We start from the raw sequence: 18,231 nt of genomic DNA on the forward strand, positions 1-18,231 counted from the left end.
CCAGGCCAGACCTCTACGGCCCCCACTGCCCACAGCATGCTGGGCCATCCCTCCAAGGGGCTTCCTTGCTGGGGATGACTCTGAGGCGTGTTCTATGCCCAGGAGGCTGGAGCCCAGGTATCCTCAGCGGTGACCTGCTCATCTATGTAATCATTTTTGGCTGCCGTCCTGTCCCCATCTCATGTCCCCACTCCCTGGTGCTTCCTGGTGTCACTTCCAAAGTAAACTCCCTACTCCCAAATCCTTGACTCAAGATCTGTTTCTGGGGAAAGGACTAGAATAGAACACACCCTTATCCCAGGTCGTGTATCCATGTACACATGTGACATGTTGCCAGCAAAGATGCATTTACAGAGCCGTGGTGGCGAGAGCAGGCATGTGCTAGCATGCATCATGTGTGTAGTGTGCATAGCACATAGCACTGTGTGCTGGGCCTGTTCTGGGTACTGTGCATAGACTAACGTCTGCTGGACCAGGGAGGCAGAATGATTAGGCCCGTTCCACAGATGTGGAAACTGAGGCAAGGATGAATCCATAAAGGTGTGCCTTAGGGGTGGAACCCTGGCAGGAGCTGGGACCCACCCTAGGAAGTGAGAATTTGTGCACCCCCTCAGCATTGCTGCACTACCCACCGCAAGCCCTGCAGATGCTAGCAGGAGGCTGGAGGTGGCAGCGGCCGCATTCATCTTCAGACCCCATGGAGTGAAGCCGCCATCTCCCATGCCTGCTTCTGGCCCTGCACCCCAGCGACTGGGTGCATGCGCCCTTTCCAGGATGCCTGGCCCCCAGATGCTGGCCGATCATGTGGCCTTTGGGCTCTGGATTCCCTCTCTGAGCTTATTTCTTCGTTCTGGGGCAAGGATAGTCCCCGGTGTGTCTCTTGGGGTTGTCGAGATGCACAAAATAGGTCCTTTCTTCCTGCTCCAGGCATGAGAAAGCATTTCCTGGCTGTCTCAGTGGCCACCCACCTGCTTTCTGAGCAGACATTGCTGGTCACACCTCTGCTCCAGGACAAATGTCCTGCTAGATCCCAGCTCAGAGAAAGACCATAGCTCCAGGTCAACACAACACAGCAGGGGCCAAACAGAGGCCAGACACCAGGGCCCTACCCCACCACTCCTGGATCCCACAGCCCCTGCCTCCTCACAGCACCAATTAGCTGCCACCAAAGGAATGGGAGAGAGGCAGGCAAGAGCCACATAGTCAGGGAAGGCTTCCTGGAGGAGGTGGTCCAAGTCAGACCTGGAGTGGCTGTGGTGTCTCCTAGAGACACCAGGGCCAACGTGCGTGGTCAAATCCTAGGTCTTGATTTCCACAGCCCTGGAAGTCCTGAATTTCTATCCCGGCTTTGCCATGGACTGGCTGCGTGTCCCTAGGCACGGCACTCATCCTATCCGAGCCCCAGTTTCTTGCCTCTATCAAAAGAAACTGGTGTGAATGGAAGTGGCATGTGTCACAGTGACGAGTGTTCCTGACGCACAGCAGTTGCGCAGTCCCAGTTTACTGGGGTTGGAAAGCGTGTGTGGCAGTAAGAGGTCCGTGCAAGGCGGTATGGGGTCAGAACAGCCTCTGTGGGGCCCCGCTCGCTACCGCCTAGCTGTGGGGTGCCTGAGTCTCCTCACTGTGAAATCAGGCCATGCAGAGCCACCTGCTACCTAGTACTAGAGGGAGTGCAGGAAAAAGTGCAGCCAGTGCTTCCAGACCCTTCCCTGTGGCCTGAAGGGCTCCCCACCCCACCTGGGTGGGCTGCACGTGCAAAGGCCACCTGGGGGTGGGGAGCAAGCTCCTGGCCTCTGAGCAGCCTGCTCCCGCCCTGTCCCCTCTCAGAGCTCATTTCCCTGCCCCTCCCTCCTGTCTCCTCACACCCTGCCTTGTGTCCTGGGCCAGGGACCCTGCTCCTGTTTCCAGCCCTGTTGCCCCCCAGCTGGCCTCGAGTCCCTCCTCCCGGGTGGTCACACAGTCCCTCCTGTAGCTGGAATATCCTGTGTTTCTCCGGTTTCTCCTGGAATGTCTGTCTCCCCCCATCTGTGAGGAGCCAGGCACAGGGCTGACCACCCTTTTCATGCTACACCCTGCACAGAGCCTCAGATGGGTTTGGTGCTCAGGAAAGACTTGTTTATGGAATGAACAGGGAATGAACAAGTGGCTGGATGGGTGGGCGAGGGGCCAGGCTGCCCTGTCCTTCCCCGACAAGGCCCTGGCCCTGAGCTGGCAGATGTTCAGCCCTTCTCCCTCTGGTCAGCGTGCTGAGCTGTTCGTGTGCTAGGGATGCCTTTGACATCCTCCTTCTCAGAATAACACTTTTGAATGCAAGAGAGAACCCATATAGGGCTACAGAGGAAACCAGAAGTAAGTGTTGCAGTACTTATCAAAACATTATTTTAAAATGTGTGATCTAGTAATTAGCATGCTGTTGCCTACGAGCACCTTAACTAGCAAGACCTGGTGGCAGCTATGCTACTGACTCCACGGGAGCAGGGAGGAGAGCCGTGCAGCTCCAGCGGTCTGCATTGCCATAGGGCCTGGGGTGAGCCCAGGCTTGGTGTGTCCAGCATACATTTCACAGAGAGGTTGAAGGCAGGAAGTTGATGATTTTTCCCCCATCAAGTTCACAAAGCCCTGGCTTCTGTCCTTGGGCTCTGCGGCAGGACCTCCGGGAACCTGCTCCACTGTCTCGGGGACTGCAAAGCCTGCCCCTGCTTTGCCCGGCCCCCTTGCCTTGCCCCCAGGGTCCTTGGGCAGCCCTCCTGGGGCTCTGGGGACCAAGGCAGGCATCCCGACTGTGACCTGAGCTTTAGTTTCCCAGCCATGGTGGGGGAGAAGTGGTCGGGGTCAGCTGCATCCCCAGGCCCCCACACCTGGCTGTTGTGGGTGAAATGCCCAGGCCAGGCATTGTGAGTCCCCCAGCAAGGCCATAGAGCAGAGAGGATCTCCCATCACCCCCAGGCTCGTCTGGAACCCTCCTGCCGGCCTGGCAGAAAGCTGACATTTCCTGCCTTGTGGGCCGAGCTCAGAGCTCAGCAGGGGTCAGAGAGTGACAGCCATGCTTTCTCCCTGCAGGGGTCACCCTGCTGTGAGCAGTTCATAAAGGAGGAAGGTGGAGCTGCCGTGTTCCCAAGCTATGGGGCCTCTCATTTGACACATGGGGAAACTGAGGCCCAGAGGGGACAGGGACGGGGTGGTCCCATGGTGAGCTGAAGCTGGAGTGGCCTTGGGTGGGCTGCAGTGCTGCCTGCCATCTTGTGATTCAGACTTTAAGGACTCTAGAGCACTCTTGGGGCACAGGGACAGAATCCTAGTTCCCAATCCCTCAACACAGTCAGACCCATGTTCTACCCTCAGGAGACCCTTGGCCTGGTGGACTCAGAAAGACCGGCTGCACCCAGCATGGTCTGGTCCAGGACAGAGGGAAGCACAAGGGGTGGGGCTTGGAAAGGGGTGTTGAAGGATGCATAGGAGTTTGAGGGAGAATGGGGAAGAGAGGGCCTTGGTAGTGTCTGGCATGCGGCAAGGCAAGGGATGGGAAGCCTTTCCTCTGAGTGCCATCGATGAAGAGGTGCTCCCATCTGCCCAGCGTGCTGCACATCCTCGGCCAAGTCCCCTCGCTTTCTGAGCTGTGTGCCTCTGTCTTGCCATCCACCTGCTGTCCCTGCCTCCCTTTCCCCCACCTCCCTGGCACACTCACTTCAGCCCCACTGGCCTCCCCCGGCCTCAGCCTCAAGGCCTTTGTGGCTACAGTTCCCACTTCAAGGAGTACCCTCTTCCCTCATTCTCTTCTCACTAGCTCTCCAGATGTCACCTACTCAGGCAGTCTTCCCTGATCTCTGGAATGGTCTCCACCTGTCTCTGGATTTACTCAAGTTCTTTTTTTTCCCCAGCCTGTTTTTTTTTGGTCTGTCTTGCCCCAGCAGCATGTGGGCCCCCAAGCATGATGTCAGCGCATAGTAGAGGCTGGGCAGACGCCGCCGAGCGTGTGAGTCAATGCTGAGTGTGATTCTGGCAGCAGTGCCAGGCCATGGTGCGCTCACAGATCTGAACTGTAAATGGGGCCTGGGGCAGAGCGATAGGCTTTCTGGAAGGCCTACCCTATTTTCCTGGACTCCACATCTCTGAGGTCAGCCTCCTGCCCATGGTAGGGTGAACCCCAGAGCCCTTAGAGTCCGTCAGGCCCTCCCAGGGAATCTTCTGTACCTGAAATAAGGCCAGATTTACAAAATAAAAGAAGGAAGCTAAGAAAGCAACTATAATGTGCTCCCCTACAGAGAGCAGACAGGTTATGGGGGGGCTGAGGCCCTAATCCTGGCTGGCCCTTTGTGAAGAAATAAATGCACCCCTCAACTGGGGACTTCCTTGCTGGGAGCAAGGCAGGCCTGGAGGACTCACTGAGGGGTTGGTGGCTGGATTACAGAGGGACTGAGGCAGGACACCTGGGTGCTAGGCCCAGCTCTGGCTCAGACTGGTGACCTTGGGCATGGCTCCTCTCTGCACCTCATTTCCTCCTGTCAAAGAAGCTTGGGCCACCCCACCTGGGACTTCTGTGATGCAGTGAGCAGAAGCCAAGTACTGGGTCCCAGGGGCTCAAGAAACATGCTAGGAGTACTCACGGAGGAGCAAGGGACTTGGGGAAATCTTGGAAGGCTTCATGGAGGAGGCATCCTTTGAGCTTGGAGGATGCATTGCATTCTGCGAGGCAGAGAAAGGCATTTCATGGTGAGGGGCCAGCTCCGGCTGAGGCTCTGAGGTGTGGAACATTCCAGAGACATTGGAAGCCCAACCCTAGCTCTCTGCTCATTCCTACTGTGTCCTTTTTTCTTATTGACTCATAAGAACTCTTTATATATTAAGCACATGGGTCCTTTGTAAACAAACACATTATTTTTCTTTTATTTTACTTATGATTGGTTTTGACAACATCATACATATTTTTATGTTGGCAAATTTCCCAGCCTTTCCTTTGGTGGTCTTTCAGGTCCCAGGATGCTTCTCGTGTCCTTACCTTGGGTCCTTGCTCTCCTGTGCACATGTTGGCTGCTCAGGACGTGTTCTGAGACTCAAATTAAGTTGAAGCTGGAAAATTTACAGCTGTATGAAAATCAGAAGCCAGGGTGCCTTTGCTGACCTGTGCCTCCCGCTGGGGTTCCTGCCCATCATTCCTTCTTGCCTGGAGCGGGCTCCAGCTGAGGCCCTAAAGGGGCCTGTGACTCTCTGCAGGGTGAGGCAGAGGCTCATAGCTGTGATGAGGGGAGAGGGTGGGGGGACGGGGAGTTCCCAGCTGGCCAGTCTCCATGTATTCACTCATGGAAACCCCATTGCAACCTCATGAGACAGGTGCTATGATTAGTTCCATTTTATAGATGAGAAAACTGTGGTTCAGAGAGGTTATGTGGCTTGCCCAAGGCCACACAGGAAGGGATGGAGACAGGATTTGAATTCATGCCTTGTTGCCCCAGAACTCTTACAGTTTCAAGCTCTCTTATGGCCCTTGGGCTCCCCATTGCCTTTGGGATCAAGTCTAGGTTCATTAATATGACATCTGAGGCCTCCTGGGGGGATGCCTCGGCCTCTGTGCCTGCACACACTGAGCTTCCCTGATATGATGGTGGCAAGGCTGTGCCCATCTCTTCACACCTTCCCCACAAACCCCGAATAGTTTAGATCCTGGAATGGAGGGCTGGCAGGGCTTCTGTGGAGTAGCTGGGCCAGCCCCCTGGTTTGCACACAGTCAGGATGGGTCTTGCCCAAGGCCCAGTGCCTGGAGAGTGGAGCTGGAATCTGCACCAAGACTGCAGGACTCTGGTGCTCTTAGCTGTGTCACTGTGCTATGGTTGGTCTCAGGTGGGGTTCTCTCCCCTGCTGCTCGCTGCTGCCTCCCGACTGGCAGATACTCCTCTAGGAAGCGCCCCTCCTGCCACTGGGTTAGACACCTCCCCTGGGCTCCTGAGGGCCCAGCATGTTGTGACTGCTGACTTCTCACCATCTGCCCTGTGAGGCAGGGTGCCCCATGAAGGCAGCACCCAATGCTTCCTCTTCAAGTCCTCAGTGCCCAGTGAGGACTTGAAGAGGGAGACCCAGAGAGGGACAGAGCCCTGTCCCAGGTCACACAGCAAGTTGGGGCAGAACCAGGAGCCCTAGAAGGGCCCCAAGACCCTCCAGGTCTCCCATGTTCCTGAGACTTAACGGAGCCCAGGGACGGGGCAGTGTCTGCGATGGCCACCCCAGCAGAGGGCACTACTGCAGGGCCTCTGTTCTCTGCTTCTCCCAGGGGCCTGGGGCCAAGGACACCCTCTCTCCTTCCTGCCCCAACCCTCTGTGAAGAAGGATGTTCTCAAGATAAAAATACCGTCAGAAACATTCCCTGGTGTTTGGTGTGACTGTCGTCCACCCTGTGGGGCCAGAATCTTCTGACCTGGCCTCACCTCAGGGCTCAAGGGTGGACATTTGCCTTTTCTGGCCACTTGGTGCAGTCTCTTCTTGGGGTCCATATGTCCAGCCCCCATCTTTATGCCACAGAATGTGAGGGGTCAGTGTCACTCAAGGTTCCTGCAGCTTCCACTTTCAGAGCATCCTCTGTGGGCCGGGCACATCCCGAGCATGGAATAGCGAGGCAGATCCTGCCCTTGTGCGTCTTGTGGTTCCTTGTGGGCCAGGGGGGTTTCTGAGGACATCCAGCAGGCCATAGGGAGGCTTGGGCACAGCCAGCTTTCCGTCCTGTTGGGAAGCCTGCTTCTGCTTTCAGTGCCCACGTGGTGTCAGGAATGCCTGTCACAGTGAACGCCTGCAGGACCCACACTGCTGCACAGTCTCTGTGGGACAGATACTGAAGCCAGGGCTTGGCTTACACTCGTGACAGTCTCCCGAGGTGTGTGGGGTCTCCTCATTTTGCAGATGGGGAGTTTCAGGCCCCAGTGAGCTGGGGGGCTGCCAGGCCTCTCCAGGGAGGGTGACAGCTGCCACCTCCCAGAGACCCACTGGGATCAGGCCCAGTGCCCGGACTGCACCTTCGTCACCACCTTCAATTTCATGGCACATCCTCTGAGAGGCCTGGCAGGCGTCACCAGCCTCATTTTTCAGGGGAAGCTGAGCCTCAGGAAGGGGAAGTGCCTTGCCCTGTTCCGTGGGGGATTTCAGCCCCAGCCTCAGCCCAGGCCCTGCCCTCCCCTGCGGGAGGCTGTGGGCCAGCCCGGCCTGTTTGCCCTCAGTCGTGGTTGTGGGGAAGCACTGCCCCCGCAGCCCACCTCCCCATTCAGGATTGTGACCATAACCCTGGGAAGCATTTGTGGGACTTGGCGGGGTGAGCTCACATGGTGGCTGCTGTGGCCCCCGCAGGTGGCGGGAGCTCTGGCCAGGGCATCCGGAAGGCTGGCTCCTGTTTGCAGGGTCCTGCCCTGCCCTGTGACTTCAGGCAAGTCGCTTCTCTGCTCCACGTCTCAGTACCCCTGTGTAGAGTAGAGGTAATTTTGCCTTCCTCCTAGATAAGAACAAATCCAGCTGGATTTGTGGTCTGGGGAATGCCCCTTCCAGGTAGCAGGGAGTGAGGGACGAGGTTGGGAGAGGCTGGTGCAAGCCAGGTGACCAGTAGGACGTGGATAGAGGCTGCTGCCCACACTCTGGCCCTCACCCCTGCTTGGCTTCCCATGGCCCTGTGGCAACATCCGACCTTCACTGCTCAGAGTTCCAGCTCCAGGTGACTGGGCAGGTGACTTAGCTTCTCTCAGCCTCAGTTTTCCTATCTGTCCAGAAGGGAGAATTGTCCCTCCTCCAAGGCAGGGCTGTGAGCGTCGGGATAACTGCAGCCAGCTGCCAAGCATGCAGGGCCAGGCACAGTGTTGGCCCACTCAGGGAAGGGCGTGGACCCAAGTCCCCACCTTGGAGGTCCCCAGCTGTGTGATGTTGGCTTGTGATAGAACCTCTCTGAACCTCTGCAGCTCATCCACCTGTCCATCCATCCACCCATCCATCTCTGAACCTCTGTGTCTCCATCAGTTTTGAGAGTGGAATGGCTGAGAGAGGCAAAGTGTAGGCCTGTGGCTTCTGCTCCCAGAATGATGAGGGATGGGGAAGCAGGGGCTGGGGATCGGGGGACTTGGAGGGTGAAGAGGCACTGAAAGGCCACTAGAGACCAGGCAGGCCATCCCATTTCAGAACAAGCTGAGAGAGGGGAAGTGATTCACTCAAGGTCACACAGCTTATGAGGGGCAGAGCTGGGATTTGATTCTAGGTCTGTGTGCCTCTAAACCACTGTCACCTGTCCCAGGAGGCTGATGAGGTGGGGGTGATTCACCAACAGTTGCCTTAATTCCAGCCAGAAAAACCAGTGTGACAAACCAGCCTTGGCTGTAACCTTGGAAAGGGCAGGCCCCATGAACTCCCTGGCTGGGAGGTGCGGAGGTGGGAAGCATGTCAGGTGGCTCACCCTGGAGATCCTCAGAGCCCCTTCCCACCAACCTCTTCTCTGATTCTCATGGCACACTGGATAGGAAGGCAGGGGGACCCCTTTGACAGGTGGGGAAATTGCATCTTGGGGATTGCAGGGACCATGTAGGATGTATGTGTACCCAAGGCAAATCTCTGGCAAATTACTGATGTGTGCCCATCCACGTAGTTAGCCATGTGCCCACCCGCTCATCTATCTAGTCATCTATCCTACTCACCCAAACACCCTATACATCCATCTACCCACTCATCACCCACCCTCACACCCATCCACCCATCCGTCTATCCATCTACCCACCCATCCATCCACCCATCCACCCACCCATTCATTCACCCATCTATCCATCCATCCACCCTTCCATCCCTCTATCCATTCATTTCTCTACCCACCCATACACTCATCCACCTGTCCATCTATCCACCCATCAACTCATCCACGCATTCACTCCACCCATCCATCACCCAACCATCCATCCATCCATCCATCCATCCATCCATACAGCCATCCACCCTCACACCCAACCACTCATTCACCCATCCATCCATCCACCCACCCATGTATTCATTCATCCGTCTACCCACTCATCCATTTACCCATCCACCTACCCATTCATCCCTGCATTCGTTTATCCACCTACCCATCCATCATCCATCCATCCATCCATCCATCCATCCATCCATCCACCCACCTAGCTATTCACAACTGGCTCCAAGGTTGGCGTTGGGAAGGCTCTGCAGGTGGTGGCTAGGAGTACAGGCTGAGGGCCTGAATTCCTTTGTGACAGTGGGAGAATTACCACATTACTTGCTTCTCTGGATTAGTAACAACAATAGTTCCAACCTTGTGGAATTGTGAGGATTATGTGAGATGATGTATGTAAAATGCCTACTATAGTGTCTGGCATGCAATAGGCACTCAATAATTGTCAGCTGTCATTTTTCTCTGACACCCCATCTTGTTCTGCTCTTCTCTGGTTCTGGATGGTTGCTATGCTGTGAAGGTGTGGGGCATCAAAGGTGCAGGCCAGAGGCCCTTCCACCTCCTGTGGGGCCCCTGGGGAAGTGAGCAGAAATGTGGGTTCATGTGGTTATGTCTTATTTGTGAGCCCCTCTGAGAAGAGCAGCACCGCCTGCAGTAACTTGGCTTTACTCTTTTAACTTTAGGATGTTCTAGTGACTGGATCCTTTCCAGCTGGTGCCTGGGAAATGGCAGCCACTACTAATTCAGCCTTGAAGACAGTACCGTGCCCACTCAGCACCATTACGTAGAAGATAGAACTCAAGAGGTAAGAGTGAAGTCATTGACATGCTCTTGTGCATCTAGGCATTCCTTCCACCAGACTCTCATCTGTACATCCTTCACCCCTCCACCCACCATGCCATCCTTTCATCACCCATTCCCCCACCCATTTATCTGCTCAGCCTTCCATCCACCCACCCATGCCTCCACCCCTCCACCCATCCCCTCGCCCATGCCATCCATTCCTCACCCATTCCCTCACCCATTCATCTGCCTAACCATCCATCCACCCATCCTTCCACCCACCTAGCCAGTCCATCTATCTGGTCACCCCTATCGTCCACCCACCCATCTGTCAACCCAATTTATCCACCCATCTGCCCGACCACCCACCTGTTGATTCAATCACTGTTCCACCCATCTCCTCATCCATCCCATTCGGCTGCTTAGTCCTTCACCCTTCATCTGGCTGGGGAGCATTTCCTGGGTGTCCCTCTTTGCTAGTACCTACATCAGCCTCTCTAGGCCTCTGAGCTTGGTCAGAGATGGAGCCTGGGCAAGATCAACTCTCACACAAGGTGGGAAGTAGCTTCTGGCCTGAACGGGAAAAGCCCAGTGCTAGAGGATCCTAAAGGGGGCCAGGGGAGGAGGAGGAGGAGGAGGCAGAGGAGGCAGAGGAGAAGGTGGCTCAGTATTGTGGGGCAGGAGGAGGAGGAGGAAGAGGAGGAGGAGACTTGGTGTTGTGGGGCATCTGGGAGGAGAGGCCAGGGTTCAAGAGCCTTTGCTGTGGAGAGGCTACTGGAGACCCTATGAGGAAGGCCCAGGAGACAAAGGTTCCAGTGCAAGTAGTTTCCTGGGAGGTGATCCCAGGAAATAAGGAAATGAGGTGAGAAAGAGAAGGAAGTGATAAAGGGCATGTCATTGATACAGTTACTGCTGGGGCACTGGAGCCGACTCCTGCTGGGGAGGCCAGGGAAGCAGTGCCCCTCCCAGGGGCAGCTTGCTGGGGCCCAGCCACCTGCTCCCATCAGTCACTGACTGAAAGCTGTCCTGGCAGCATCAGCTCCTCAGCCTGCCCTCTGAATGGCAGAGCGTGCCCATGGCTAGAGAGAGCTTTTGGGCAGAGAGACACTGTGGTTGGTGTAGGCATTGAGACAGGTGGGCCTGAGGTGGTAAGGGCCTAGGATATCAGTGGGGCACCCACCACCCCATGCCCTGCACACAATGATGCCTCTCTTCTCGGGCCTAGCCTGCATTTGGCATAGGAAGCTGGCACGGCATTGGACCCAAATGTTTGGGGGCCATGGGTTAGCTTGGTGGACAGAGGCCAGCTGAGTCTCTGGTGGGGAAGTTTGGCCTGGAAAGGGAATTGGGCATAAGAGGTCATCATCTTCTTCCCAGATTATGAGACATAGGAATGCCACCCCCCACTCTCCCTCTCCCCTCCACACCAGCCTGGGTTCTCCCCCATCCAGCCAAGCTTCCTCACTGCTCCCAGGGTGCCCAGCGCGTCTTTGCCTCCCACTCCTGGCTCTGGCAGTGTCCCCCAGGAGTGCCCCTCCTGGCTGCCTGTGCCCAGCCTAGCCTTGATGTGGTCCTACACCCTGGGCAGGGCCTGGCATGAGGGAGAGCCCCTAACCCCGCAGCCAGCCCTGCCTCTCACACCCTATGTGATGGAGCAAGGGCACCGGCTCAGATCCTCAGTCTCCCCATCTGCAAAGGAAGGGCTGGGCTTTCCAGGCCCCAGTGCTGCATCTGATGAATGGTGCCTGGATTAGGAAAGATTCTGAGCTGCCCTGGATGTAGTGGATGAAGCTCTGTGGCTGAGGAATGGTGCTTGCCTGGGCGAGGCTGGAGCAGGCACCTTGGGCGGGGAGGCGTGCGCCAGCCTTCCCTGCATTGAGTGATCTCCGAGGGGTCTTCCAATGGTGAGGCTTGATCATGAGGTAGAGTGCCCCATCACCAGTGAGGGTGAATGGCCGTGGGTCGGAGTGCTGGTGAGGGCCCTTGAAACTGTGCTTTTGAGTGCTGATTTGTGGCAGTCTACATCTCATCACCACCTGGGATTGCAGGGGCTTGGGACCAAAAGGACTGCAGTGCCACGCACACAGTCAGGCCTCAGGTCTTGGTGTTGTGGGGCACTGGTTTCACCCACACAGCCCAGCCTGGAAGCTTCACTCCTGAAAGGCTGTGTAACCCTCACAGTGACTCAATCTTCCTAGGCTTCCATCTGCTCATCTGGAAAATGGGGATAATAATCACACTGTGAGGGAAGGGATTAAATGAATCAGTTTATTAAAGCTCTTAGAAGAGCACCTGGCAGGTAGTAAGCACTTGGTAGATACTGAGTGCTGTGTTCATGCCTCGGGAGGTGCCCCAGCTAGTTTAACAGTCTCTGCATGGGGGATGGGGGCTGTTGGCGCCTCCCCGTCTGAGTCCCTATGTCTTACCCTGGGTGATGCAGGCCCCTGCACTCTCCCTTCCTGTCAGTGCTTTCTTGGTGTCTGGGAATGTGGGTCCAGGCCTTGCCCTGGGCTCCTCCCGGATGTCACCGAAACCTGAGAAGCACAAGGCCTCAGGGCAGTGGGCATAGGGCATCCAGTTCCATCCGGAAGCCCCTCCCCGTGACTCCTGGACCCCACCCTTAGGTCACGTGGCAGCTGCCTTCTGGCATCCTCTCTAAAAGCTCCCAGCCCAGGCCCTGGTCGGTTCTTCCAGTGGACTGGTCGCTGGGAGGCTGTGTCTGTAGGCACTGTGGCCAGCAGGAAAGCAGGGATCTCCGGGGGTCTGCCAGGCCCGTGCTCTCTCCCCACTGCCTGCTCTCTCCCTGCTGGGTCTGCTTCACTGCCCCTTGGTGTTGAAACCGCCTTGTCTAGCTCAGGTAGTGTACCCCAGCGCCCCTCCCCCATTCCCCTCCCGGTGACCCTGGGACCCTGGCAGACCAACCTGGGTGTCTGCGGAAGACGGTCCTAATTTTAGTAGTGAGCACCTTGTCCTGGCCCTTGAATTGCTTTGTGACCTGGGACAAGTCTCTTTTTCTCTTTTGGACTTGCTTCTCCCATCTGTGAAATGGGGAGCCAGCCTCCTTGCTTGCTAAGGCCTCTTCCAGCAAAACAGTTTCTCTGATTTCATGTCTTGTCTGATTTCACCGTATGCACCCCATTGAGCAAGAGCCAAAAAGGCCTGTGTGTCCCTGGTGGAGGATATTGTCCTATATTTTTTAAATTGCGTCCTTAAAGGCCGCATGGTTGTGTAACTTCTTGCCACGCCTGTGTTTACACAGGAGTGTTCTTGGGACATTGTCTAGCTTGTGGTGCTAGGGTTTCTATGCCAAAGTCCCCTTCTGGGTCTTTGTGGTGCTGTATTCACCAAGTGCCCAGTGAGGGGGCTCCCGGCACCCCTGTGGAGGGTCTCTCTCTCTCTCACACATGCACACACAGCAGAGCAGGGCTGTATGAGGCTGAGGACTGGCATTCTGGGCTCCAACTCTCTCTTCTGCTTAGTTTCCAGGGATCCTGGGACAGGTGTCTTTGTCAGTTTTTGGCTCTGAGAAATGAGGGAGTGGGGCGTGAACTTGACCTTGTTGATGCTTTCTGTGTGGTAGAACCACGCAGAGAGGAACGTCAACAGAAGTGGGGGTTTCCAAGCCTGTATGACACCATTTGGGCAGGTCTGGGGCACCCGGCCCTGGCAGAGATGCCAGGAGCTGTGGCAGTACCCTCACCAGTCTGGTAGCTGGCCAGTTTCGAGGCCGCCAGCTGCTGGGAGCACATGCAGACTGGGCTCTCTGGCCTTTGATTCTTGTGATTCTGTTCCTTGCAGGCTTCGAGCTGCTCGGAGCAGGGGCTGGAGCAGCCATGACGCGCTGGAAGTCCCTCAAGGCCCCTGGGCCACACAAATCCAGCCCCTGTCAGCTGGTGGCCTCACGCCGGCGTCTGAGTGCCCCGGCCCTGGCTGCCTCCTTCTGGAGGGTCCAGGAATCTGGGGCCGAGCCCCCTTCCCAGCACAGCCTCAGGGGTCCCCCCTGCTGCCGGCTCCCTACCTCCTGGCCCAGGCAGAAGCAGTGTCCACCATTCCGGCCCTGCGTCCCAGCTTCTCAGCGTCATGGTGAGGTGGTCAGCCGCATTGGTGTTGGGGGAGGACGGCGGAGTAAGGAAAGGCGTCCCCTGCAGAGCTTGGGGGCCCGTGGTGGGAGACTGCGCGAGAGGTGGTTTAAATCTCAACTCTCCTGCTTAATGGCTGGGGAGAGTCACTTAACTTCTCTGAACCTGGATGGTGGCTGCACCCCCGGGTTGTTGAGAGGATGATCTGAGAGCAGCTGTTGATGGATCTGCCTGCCGAGGCGCCCAGGACCTCGCCTGCTCTCCCTGTGTCTCTCTCAGGCGGCAGTTGCTGTGTGCTGCTCAGACCGGTTGGCTCGGGGCCGAGCAACTGGTGCAGCCCCTGGGAGTGTTCCACAGCCTGGCTGGGCAGGCGGCTCCACCATCACCTGTTGCTCAGGTGTTTGGAGCAGAGGTCAGAGGCCACGCCCGCTCTGAGGCGCAGACTAGTGTGGATGTGGCCAGAAGCTGGGTCACACAGACCGGGACTGAATGCTGGCATTGCTGCCTCCTGCCTATGGGACTGGGACAAGTCCATTCTGGCTTCTGGGCCTCCAGGTCCTTGTTTGTAAAGCAGGGTGGCCCACCCCTCCCTGGAGGGGTTGAGAGGCCTGCAGAAGGCTGTGTGCAGCACCCGGTCCACAGTGGTGCCAGCCCCCCAGGATGTTCTCTTGGGGCCTCAGTGTCTTCGTCACTGAGTAACGTGGCTGCAGGCGTGCTAAGGGACAAGGCTCTGTCTAGCTCTGAGGTCATGGTGTGACTGGACTGGGACTGGGGGTGCTGGGTCCCCGCGGGCGGGGAGGGGTGTGCCTGTCCACCTCCTCTGTTCGGGGCTAATGCTGGAAGGCCCAGGTCTCCCTGCTTCCAGCCTAGCCCAGCCGAGGCAGGCTACCATCCAGATGCGGCTGTGGGCCAGGCGGTGCCATAGCCCCTAGCTTGCAGATGCCCTAGCCTGTCACTGACAGGCCAGCGTGGGGCCTTTAGTGGGGGCAGCGCAGCCTGTGTGTCCTGGGGGTGGACACGTCGGTGGCTGAGAGCAGGTTTTGTTCTGGCTGGCATGGATGCCCTGCTGGGGGGCCTGTCTTGGGGTGCCTGAATGTGCAGTAGGCTGGCCTGGAGCCAGGTGCTGCCTGCAGTGAGCTGAGGGTGGTGCTGGGAACAGGTGACACCCCTGAGCACTGCCCAGGTGCCAGGGTAGCAGCCTTGCAATCTTCCTTAGAGATGCGGGAAGCAGGGGCTGGGGAAGGCCCTCGGCTGAGGTCAGCCAGGGAGCAGCCCATGTCTGGGTGCCAGATCTTGCCCTCTTTGGCACTGCTGGTAACCAAGAAGCTGCAAGCATGGCATGTGGGTGGACACTGTAGAGTGGGGGGTCTGGGTGTCAGGAGGGTGGTGGGACCCAGCTTGGGGTGTCCAAAGTGGGTGGCGACAGGGGTGGCAGGCCCTGTTCTAGGCCCTGGGAGGGACAACAGGAAGCAAAAGAGAAAACGTCTCACGCCTGTAATCCCAGCACTTCAGGAGGCCGAGGCAGGTGGATCACCTGAGGTCAGGAGTTTGAGACCAGCCTGGCCAACATGGTGAAACCCCGTCTCTACTTAAATTACAGAAGTTAGCTGGATGTGGTGGCGGGCACCTATAATCCTAGCTGCTCAGGAAGCTGAGGCAGCAGAATCGCTTGAACCCAGGAGGCAGAGGTTGCAGTGAGCTGAAATCGCGCCATTGCGTTCCAGCCTAGGTGACAAGAGGAAGATTCTGTCTAAAAAAAAAAAAAAAAAGAGAAAAGAAAAGAAAAGAAAAAAATGTGCTGCCGTTAGGGAGTGGTAGTCTCAGGGTGGGGTTGATGGTTGAGTGCCCCCGGCTACGTTATTGTTATTGCTGCCGCCATTGTGCCCTTAGAAAGGGCAGTGCTGTGGATATAGCAGGGATGGGACATGGGTCTTCCCGGGGCACAAGGAGGCCTCTGGTGCCAAAGTGGCGAGGCAGTGGCAGGATTGTCTTAGGGGAGGGTGTCCAGGGTGGGTTTGAGGGACAGCTTGGGGCCAGGGGCTGTGGCTGGAAGGGGAGTCTGATGGAGGAGGCTGGGAGGTGAGGTCCGAGGAGTCAGGGGCTTCCCTGTGCAGGCCCTGCATGTCCTGGGGGGCCTCTGGCATTGAGCAAGGGAGGGACAGGCACCGAATCAGCTTCCACAGGCCCTCTGTGGCTGCCATGGAGACTGGGGGGCCATGGGCAGAGGCAGAGAGGCTGACAAGGTGTGCCCCGAACTGGCTGGGCAGGCACTGGTGAGATTCAGGCCTTGAGGGTGGGAGAAGGGGTCGGATCCTAAATAGATTCTTCAGAGCCCTCAGTGTGGGAGTGAGGTGTGGAGCTGAGGTTGTTGGCTGGAGCTGCTGGGGGCGCGAAGGGGGTGGCCACTCGCACTGGGAAGGCGGAGTGGGGAGCTGGCTTAGGCAAGACCAGAGCACGATCGTGGGTCAATCAGGGTGGAAGCGTCCTCCAGTCATGTCTGGGGGCCCTGGGATGGGGGTGGAGGAGCCCGGAGCCACCAGCCCAGCCAGACATGCTGTCCTCTCTGTTGCAGGAGCCGCCCTGCCTGGAGCTAGCCTGGGGGCGAGCCAGGGTCCCTCAACCCCCGGGATGACCGCGGCCAGCCGGGCCAACCCCTACAGCATTGTGTCATCAGAGGAGGACGGGCTGCACCTGGTCACCATGTCGGGCGCCAACGGCTTCGGCAACGGGAAGGTGCACACACGGCGCAGGTGCCGCAACCGCTTCGTCAAGAAGAATGGCCAGTGCAACATTGAGTTCGCCAACATGGACGAGAAGTCACAGCGCTACCTGGCTGACATGTTCACCACCTGTGTGGACATCCGCTGGCGCTACATGCTGCTCATCTTCTCACTGGCCTTCCTCGCCTCCTGGCTGCTGTTCGGCATCATCTTCTGGGTCATCGCTGTGGCACACGGTGACCTGGAGCCAGCTGAGGGCCGCGGCCGCACACCCTGTGTGATGCAGGTGCACGGCTTCATGGCAGCCTTCCTCTTCTCCATCGAGACGCAGACCACCATTGGCTATGGGCTGCGCTGTGTGACGGAGGAGTGCCCGGTGGCCGTCTTCATGGTGGTGGCCCAGTCCATCGTGGGCTGCATCATCGACTCCTTCATGATCGGTGCCATCATGGCCAAGATGGCAAGGCCCAAGAAGCGGGCGCAGACGCTGCTGTTCAGCCACAACGCCGTGGTGGCCCTGCGTGACGGCAAGCTCTGCCTCATGTGGCGCGTGGGCAACCTGCGCAAGAGCCACATTGTGGAGGCCCATGTGCGCGCGCAGCTCATCAAGCCGCGGGTCACCGAGGAGGGCGAGTACATCCCGCTGGACCAGATCGACATCGATGTGGGCTTCGACAAGGGCCTGGACCGCATCTTTCTCGTGTCGCCCATCACCATCCTGCACGAGATTGACGAGGCCAGCCCGCTCTTCGGCATCAGCCGGCAGGACCTGGAGACGGACGACTTTGAGATCGTGGTCATCCTGGAAGGCATGGTGGAGGCCACAGCCATGACCACCCAGGCCCGCAGCTCCTACCTGGCCAATGAGATCCTGTGGGGTCACCGCTTTGAGCCCGTGCTCTTCGAGGAGAAGAACCAGTACAAGATCGACTACTCACACTTCCACAAGACCTATGAGGTGCCCTCTACGCCCCGCTGCAGTGCGAAGGATCTGGTGGAGAACAAGTTCCTGCTGCCCAGCGCCAACTCCTTCTGCTACGAGAATGAGCTGGCCTTCCTGAGCCGTGATGAGGAGGATGAGGCGGACGGAGACCAGGACGGCCGAAGCCGGGATGGCCTCAGTCCCCAGGCCAGGCATGACTTTGACAGACTCCAGGCTGGCGGCGGGGCCCTGGAGCAGCGGCCCTACAGACGGGAGTCAGAGATCTGAGCCAACCTTGGCCAACATGCAGCATACACCCCCGGCCGGGGAGAGGCCCCGCCGTCGCTCAGGGGCCCTGGGTTTGAGCAGAACGGGCCTGGTGCCCTGGGTTGCAGACTCAGTAGAGTTTTAGTCGTTTTATGTTTCTTTGCAACGGCCTCAGAAGGTTGGCCGGAGAGGGGGCAGCCAGAGCGGCAGCCCCCGGCCTCAGAGGCTATCACAGGCTCAGGGCAAAGAAGTGGCCTCCTGGGGGGCCAGGCCACGGGGGCCAGGGCTTCTGCCTGAAGATGGAGCTGCAGCCTGCGGGGAAGCAGCTCAGCTCGATGGTGGGCCCAGCCTCTGCTGTTCAAGGCTGGCTAGCTGCGGTGCTCCTTGCTGGTTTTTAACTTGGGGAGAAACACCGGGTTTCAGCTTTCTCGACCTTAGCTTGGGTGAGACTGTTTACAAAAAAAAAAAAATTACCATGCAATTGAAAAAAATGTTTTTTAATTCATAGGGGGCAAAAAGAACAATTAGAATTCCATGGGTCTGCCA

General features: G+C 57.6%; 1 protein-coding gene across 2 annotated transcripts in view; it reads left to right on the plus strand.

Moving 5' to 3' along the window:
• Positions 1 to 18,214, plus strand: part of KCNJ12 (potassium inwardly rectifying channel subfamily J member 12) — a 40,192-nt gene extending 21,978 nt beyond the window's left edge. Inside the window, exons 2-4 of one of the 2 annotated variants that reach the window (XM_032177855.2) lie at positions 9,598 to 9,719; positions 13,496 to 13,780; positions 16,349 to 18,214. In XM_032177855.2, the coding sequence (XP_032033746.1) occupies positions 13,531 to 13,780; positions 16,349 to 17,706 (1,608 nt within the window). In that variant the 5' untranslated portion in view covers positions 9,598 to 9,719; positions 13,496 to 13,530 and the 3' untranslated portion in view covers positions 17,707 to 18,214. The remainder of the gene's footprint in view (positions 1 to 9,597; positions 9,720 to 13,495; positions 13,781 to 16,348) is intronic. The other variant, XM_032177856.2, reaches the window with a different exon arrangement.
• Positions 18,215 to 18,231: the final 17 nt, after the last annotated feature.

This window comes from Hylobates moloch, unplaced genomic scaffold, assembly GCF_009828535.3.
Source record: "Hylobates moloch isolate HMO894 unplaced genomic scaffold, HMol_V3 SCAFFOLD_15, whole genome shotgun sequence".
NCBI classification, from domain to species: domain Eukaryota; kingdom Metazoa; phylum Chordata; class Mammalia; order Primates; family Hylobatidae; genus Hylobates; species Hylobates moloch.